This window comes from Camarhynchus parvulus, unplaced genomic scaffold, assembly GCF_901933205.1.
Source record: "Camarhynchus parvulus unplaced genomic scaffold, STF_HiC, whole genome shotgun sequence".
NCBI classification, from domain to species: Eukaryota; Metazoa; Chordata; class Aves; order Passeriformes; family Thraupidae; genus Camarhynchus; species Camarhynchus parvulus.
The window spans coordinates 112,069-118,952 of NW_022148479.1; the positions used below are offsets into that span (position 1 = coordinate 112,069).

General features: G+C 58.3%; 1 protein-coding gene across 1 annotated transcript; it reads left to right on the plus strand.

Moving 5' to 3' along the window:
- Positions 1-450: 450 nt before the first annotated feature.
- Positions 451-6,552, plus strand: SCN1B (sodium voltage-gated channel beta subunit 1). Its single transcript, XM_030970556.1, has 5 exons — positions 451-1,072; positions 1,839-2,005; positions 3,600-3,840; positions 5,701-5,836; positions 6,417-6,552. Exons 1-5 carry the CDS (start codon positions 1,039-1,041, stop codon positions 6,481-6,483), a joined length of 645 nt encoding a protein of 214 aa, XP_030826416.1. The 5' UTR covers positions 451-1,038; the 3' UTR covers positions 6,484-6,552.
- Positions 6,553-6,884: the final 332 nt, after the last annotated feature.

Here is a 6,884-nt window from a genome sequence, read left to right on the forward strand (position 1 = left end):
ACACCCTTGGGGACACTGGGACACGGCTGGGGACAACCGTGGGGACACTGGGAGGGACCTGGGGACACCAGGAGGGACTTGGGGACATTGGGGACACCCCTGGGGTCACTGGGATGGCCTTGGGGACACAGGGGCATGGCTGGGGACACCCTTGGGGACACTGAGAAGGACCTGGGGACCCCCTGGGGACCCGGGGACATTCCTGGGGACATGGGGACGCTTTGGAGACACTGGGACATTTTGGGGACACCTCGGGGACACCTCGGGGACACCGGGGCGCTCCTTGAGGCCCCCAGGACACGGCGCCACCCTCGGGGACACCTCGGGGTGGCCTTGGGGACATCGCGACACGTTCGGGGACATCGCGGGGGCGGGGCCTAGAGCCACGCCCACTGCGATGACGTCAATCCCTCGGTTCCGCCCCCTTCCCCCGCGGGCGCCGCAGTGCGCCGGGACCGAGCGGAGCCGGAAAGAGCCGGAAAGAGCCGAAGCGGAGCCGAAGGCCGGCGAACCGGGAGGCGGAAAGAGCCGAAGGCCGGGGAGCGAAAAAAGCCGAAGCGGAGCCGAACCGGACCCGCCGGAGGGTCCGGCCATGCCTTGAAGCGGCTCCTCCGACCCGTCCCGGGCTCTGCCTCCTCATCCTCCTCCTCCTCATCCTCCTCCTGCGGCGGGGGGAGGGCCCATGGGCCGGGCAGGGGGCTGAGGGGGACCGGAGGCGCTGAACTGGGCCCGAACTGGGCTCAAGTGGGCCGAGCTAGGCCGCAGAAATCAGAACCGGGGCGGAAAGAGGCGAAGTTGTCCGGAAAGAGCCGAAGAGGGCGCGGGATAAGCGAAGTGCGGACGGAGCTGTACGGAAAGAACCGAACCGGGCCGGAAAGAAGCGAAGTGGGACGGAAAGAACCGAACTGGGCCGGAAGTAAGCGAAGCGGGCCGGAAGCGGCGGACGAAGGGAGAGCGGGGAGGGTCGGAAAGAGCCGAACCGAGGACGAAGGGGGTCGGAAAGAGCCGAAGGTGTCCGGAAATTGCCGAAGGGCCGCCATGTTGCTGCCGCTGCTCCTCGGGCTCCTCGAGGGTGAGTTCGGGACCCCCCGAATGTCACCGGGACCCCAAAATGTCCCCAAAGTGTCCCCAAAGTGTCCCCAGATGTGCCCAAAATGTCACCTGGGAGCCCCAAAATGTCACCCGGGACCCCAAAATGTCCCCAAATGTCCCCAAAGTGTCCCCAAATGTCCCCAAAGTGTCACCTGGGAGCCCCAAAATGTCACCTGGGAGCCCCAAAATGTCCCCAAATGTCACTTGGGACCCCCCAAAATGTCCCCAGATTGTCCCCCCCAAAATGTCACCTGCGACCCCCAAATGTCACCCGGGACCCCAAAAATGTCCCCAAATTTTTGGGTGTATTTTTGGACCAAATTTTAAGGAAATTTCACAGGATTTTTTTGGGAATTTGGGGAAAATTTGGGAATTCCTCCCTGACCCCCGCTCTCCATAATTTTGGGGTCCTGGGGGTGGATTTTGGGTCCATTTTGGGTCAGTGTTACCGATTTTGGGGCGGATTTTTAAGGTTTTTGGACCAAATATCTGTCAAATTTCAATGAAAATTTCTGGGAATTTTGGGAAAATTTGGGAATTCCTTCCTGGCCCCCCCACCCCCTTCTCCCCCTCTCCATTTTTGGGATTTTGGATCTGGATTTTGGGTCCATTTTAGGTCAATTGTAATGGTTTTGGAGTGGGTTTTAAAGGGTTTTTTGACCCGATTTTTCGGTCAAATTTCAACCGAATTTTGTGGGAACTTTTTTTTTTTTGGGGGGGAAAACTGGGGAATTCTCTGCCCACAGTTTCGGGGGCCCTGGGGGGCTGCGTGGAGGTGGCCTCGGGCACCGAGGCCGTGCTGGGGGCGCCGTTCCGGCTGCTCTGCATCGCCTGCAAGCGCCGCAGCGAGACCCCGGCCGAGGCCGAGAGCGAGTGGTTCTTCCGGCCCGAGGGCGCCCCCCAGTTCGAGAAGGTCACTGGGACAAACCGGGAGCGACTGGGAGGGGATTGGGACAAACTGGGAGGCACTGGGATGAACTGGGAGTTACTGGGAGGACGCTGCAGTTCCCAAAGCGGCCACCAGGGGGAGCTGGGGAGACACGGAGAGTTCATTGAGAGGGAACTGGGATAAATTGGGAGGGGATTGGAGGGGACCGGGATGGACTGGGAGGGACTGGGAGGGGATTGGGACAAACTGGGAGGCACTGGGATGAACTGGGAGCGACTGGGAGGGACTGGGAGGGGACTGGGACAAACTGGGATGAACTGGGAGTTACTGGGAGGACGCTGCAGTTCCCAAAGCGGCCACCAGGGGGAGCTGGGGAGACACCAAGAGTTCATTGAGAGGAACTGGGAGGGGGAGGGGACTGGGATGAACTGGGAGCGACTGGGAGGCGATTGGGACAAACTGGGATGAACTGGGAGTTGCTGGGAGGACGCTGCATTCCCCAAAGCCGCCACCAGGGGGAGCTGCCAGTTCATTGAGAGGGACTGGGAGGGAACTGGGGTGGACTGGGATGAACTGGGAGCCTGGGAGGGACTGGGAGGGGATTGGGACAAACTGGGATGAACTGGGAGTTACTGGGAGGACGCTGCAGTTCCCAAAGCCGCCACCAGGGGGAGCTGGGGAGACACGGAGAGTTCATTGAGTGGAACTGGGAGGGGACTGGGATAAATTGGGAGGGGATTGAGGGGGACTGGGATGAACTGGGAGGGACTGGGAGTTACTGGGAGGACACTGCAATTCCCAGAGCTGCCACGAGGGGGAGCTGCGAGTTCATTGAGAGGGACTGGGATGAACTGGGAGGGACTTGGGGTGGGCTGGGAGAGGATTGGGACAAACTGGGAGGAAACTGGGACTAACTGGGAGGGACTGGGAAGGGATTGGGACAAACTGGGAGTTGCTGGGAGGACACTGCAGTTCCCAAAGTGGCCGCCAGGGGGAGCTGGGAGTTCATTGAGAGGGACTGGGAGGGAATTGGAGGGGACTGGGATGAACTGGGAGGGACTTGGGGTGGACTGGGAGGGGATTGGGACAAACTGGGAGGAAATTGGGAGGGACTGGGAGAAACTGGGAGGGACTGGGAGTTACTGGGAGGACGCTGCAGTTCCCAAAGACGCCACCAGGGGGAGTTGGGGAAACACTGGGAGTTCATTGAGGGGAACTGGGAGGGACTGGGATATGCTGGGAGGGAATTGGGATGAACTGGGAGGGACTGGGATGAACTGGGATGAATTGGGAGGGACTGGGATGAACTGGGAGGGACTGGGATATACTGGGAGGGGATTGGGACCTACTGGAACCTACTAGGGAGACACTTGGGATATACTGGGAGGAACTGGGAGCTACTGGGAGGCACTGGGAAGACCCTAGAGAACCCCTGAGCCATACTGGGAGGCACTGGGCTAAACTGGGAGCCACTGGGAACTACTTGCACCACAGTTAGGCACAATTGCAATACCAAACTCAACCACCAGACGGCGCCACTGAGCCAACCCCATGTCCAATCCCTTCCCATTAACCCTTACTGGTTCTTACTGGTTCTTACTGGTTTTTACCGGTGCAGATCCTGCACTACAGCCCCGAGGAGGGCGAGTGGGTGGCTCCTGGGCCGTTTTTGGGGCTGATAGCCTGGAACGGCTCCCGGGGCACGCGGGACCTGCAGGACCTGTCGGTGTGGCTGGCGGAGGTGAGGCACGCCCACGCCGGGCAGTACGTGTGCCGCCTGAAACGCAACCTGACCTTCGAGGGCTACACCTACAGCCTGGCCAGGAACCAGACCCTGCGGCTGGCCGTGGTGGAGAAAGGTGCTGGGAGGCACTGGGATGAACTGGGATAAACTGGGAGTTGGTTGGGAAGGGATTGGGAAGGACTGGAATGGAGCTGGAGGGACTGGGATGGAGTTGGAGGGAAGTAAAACGGAGGTAGGAGGGGTTAAAGGGGAACTGGGACGGACTGGGAGGGACTGGGATGGACTGAGAGGGATTGGGATGGACTGGGAGGGATTGGGATGGGATTGGGATGGACTGGGAGGGATTGGGATGGGATTGGGATGAACTGGGAATTACTGGGAGAGACTGGGAATTAGTGAGAGTTACTGGGAGGACACTGCAGTTCCCAAAACTGCCACCAGGCGGAGCTGGTGAGAGACGGAGAGTTAATTGGGAGGGACTGGGAGGGACTGGGATGGACTGGGAGGGACTGGAAGTGGACTTGGATGTACTGGGAATTACTGGGAGAGACGGATGGACTGGGAGTTGCTGGGAGGACGCTGCAGTTCCCAAAGGCGCCACCAGGGGGAGTTGGGAGACGCTGAGAGTTCATTGAGAGAGACTGGGAGGGGACTGGGAGTTACTGGGATGAACTGGGAGGGGATTGGGCTGCACCTACGGCCTGGAACGAGACCCTGCGGCTGGCCGTGGTGGAGAAAGGTGCTGGGAGGCACTGGGATAAACTGGGATAAACTGGGAGGGGATTGGGAGTTACTGGGAGGGACTGGGATGGAGTTGGAGGGGACTAAAGGGGAGTTAGGAGGGATTAAAGGGGAAGTGGGATGGACTGGGATGGACTGGGATGGACTGGGAGGGACTGGGATGGACTGGGAAGGACTGGGATGGACTGGGAGGCACTGGGAGGGAACTGGGACGGACTGGGAATTACTGGGAGTTGCTGGGAGGACGCTGCAGTTCCCAAAGCCACCACCAGGTGGAGCTGGGGAGATGCTGGGAGTTCATTGAGAGGGACTGGGATGGACTGGGATCAAACTGGGAGCACTGGGAGAGGGCTGGGATCAAACTGGGATGGACTGGGATCAAACTGGGAGCACTGGGATTCCACTGGGATCAAACTGGGAGCACTGGGATCACACTGGGAAAGGGGCTGGGATCAAACTGGGAGCACTGGGATCAAACTGAGATCAAACTGGGATGCACTGGGATCAAACTGGCAGCACTGGGAAGGCTCCATGCCCATATAAGTCAGAAAGTGGGCGTGGTTAAGGCTAAAAGGGGCGTGGCTTAGCCCAAAATGGACAAATCCGGCCCCAAAATTGTGGAATTTTCCCGGATTTTTTCCGGAATTTCGGGAATTTTTGGGAGGGGCAGCCCCAGACCGCCTCCCCTCCCCCATCCCAAAATTCTCAGGGTGGGCGTGGCCTAAAATTTGCGTGGCCTAAAAGAAAATGGGCGTGGCTTCATCCAGTCCTGCCGTAACTCCGCCTTGAAATTGCAAATTTTGGGGGGATTTTAAAAGGAATTTTTTTAGGATTTTTTTTTGGATTTTGGGAATTTTTTGTGGGAGGGGTGTGTCCAGGTAACCAACCAATCCCCTCAGGGTGGGCGTGGCCTGAAGTGGGCGTGGCTTCACCCAAACCCGCCATAACTCTGCCCTAAAATTGCTGATTTTAAAGGAAATTTTTGGGGATTTTTTTGGGGAATTTCTTTTGAGATTTTGGGAATTTTTGGGGAAGGGGGAGGGGCATGTCCAGGTGACCAACCAATCCCCTCAGGGTGGGTGTGGCTTCACCCAACCCCCCCCCCCACATAACTCCGCCCTCAAATCGCTGATTTTTCCCAGATTTTTTCAGGGATTTTTTTGGGAATTTTTTTCCGGGGATTTTTTTTTGGGGACATTTCTGAGGATTTGGTGATTTTTTCTCCTCCTCCCAGCGCGGCGGGACCTGGCGTCCATCGTGTCCGAGATCCTCATGTACGTGCTGATCGTGGTGCTGACGCTCTGGCTCGCCGCCGAGATGCTCTACTGCTACCGCAAGGTGGCGGCCGCGTCCCCGCCCCCCGACAGCGCGTGAGTGGGCGGGGCCTCCATGGGCGTGGCCGGAGGGAGGCGGGGCTTAACCACCAAGCGAAATTTCGGGGCAAAAATGCAAAAAAACCGGGCGGAAAAAGGGCGAAAAATGCGGAAATTAGGGGGTTAAGGCGGAGGGAGGGGGCGTGGCTTAAAGCGTTGGGGCGTGGTTTGGGGTGGGTGTGGTCTCAAGGGGGCGTGGTTTAATTTTGGAGGGGTTTGCGGTGGAATTTGGGGCGTTTTTGGGGCGGATTTTTGTGTGGATTTTTTTGTTGTTTTGGGGTGGAATTTTTGGAATTCTGAGGAGGAAATTTCGGGACTTTTGGGGCGGAATTTTGGGGCATTTTTGGGGGGGATTTTCGGGTGGAATTTTTTTTTTTTTGTTTCGGGGCGTTTTGGGGTGGAATTTTTGGAATTTTGAGGAGGAAATTTTGGGATTTTTGGGGGGTATTTTTCGGGTGGATTTTTTGGGTTTTTTTTGGTTTCAGGGCATTTTTGGGGTGGAATTTTTTGGATTTTGGGGTTCCCCCAGATTTTGGGGCCCCTCCCCCCCCCCGAATTTGTCCCCTCCCCCCCCCAGGTCGGAGTACCTGGCCATCACCTCGGAGAGCAAAGAGAACTGCGGCGGCGTCCAGGTGGCCGAGTGACCCCTGAGTGACCCCGAGTGACCCCTGAGTGACCTTGAGTGACCCTGAGTGACCCCTGAGTGACCCAGAGTGACCTCTGAGTGACCCCTGAGTGACCCCTGAGTGACCCAGAGTGACCCCCGAGTGACCCCTGAGTGACCCTGACTGACCCCACAGTGACCCCTGAGTGACCTTGAGTGACCCTGAGTGACCCCTGAGTGACCCTGAGTGACCCCTGAGTGACCTTGAGTGACCCTGACTGACCCCACAGTGACCCCTGAGTGACCTTGAGTGACCCCGAGTGACCCCTGAGTGACCTTGAGTGACCCTGAGTGACCCCTGAGTGACCCAGAGTGACCTCTGAGTGACCCCCGAGTGACCCCTGAGTGACCCTGACTGACCCCACAGTGACCCCTGAGTGA

Bases quoted from the DNA above. Each gene is read 5' to 3' on its own strand.
- SCN1B (XM_030970556.1), top strand. From the start codon at position 1,039: ATGTTGCTGCCGCTGCTCCTCGGGCTCCTCGAGG. The intron at 3,841-5,700 runs GTGCTGGGAGGC...TCCTCCTCCCAG, and splicing joins GCTGGCCGTGGTGGAGAAAG to CGCGGCGGGACCTGGCGTCC. The intron at 5,837-6,416 runs GTGAGTGGGCGG...TCCCCCCCCCAG, and splicing joins TCCCCGCCCCCCGACAGCGC to GTCGGAGTACCTGGCCATCA.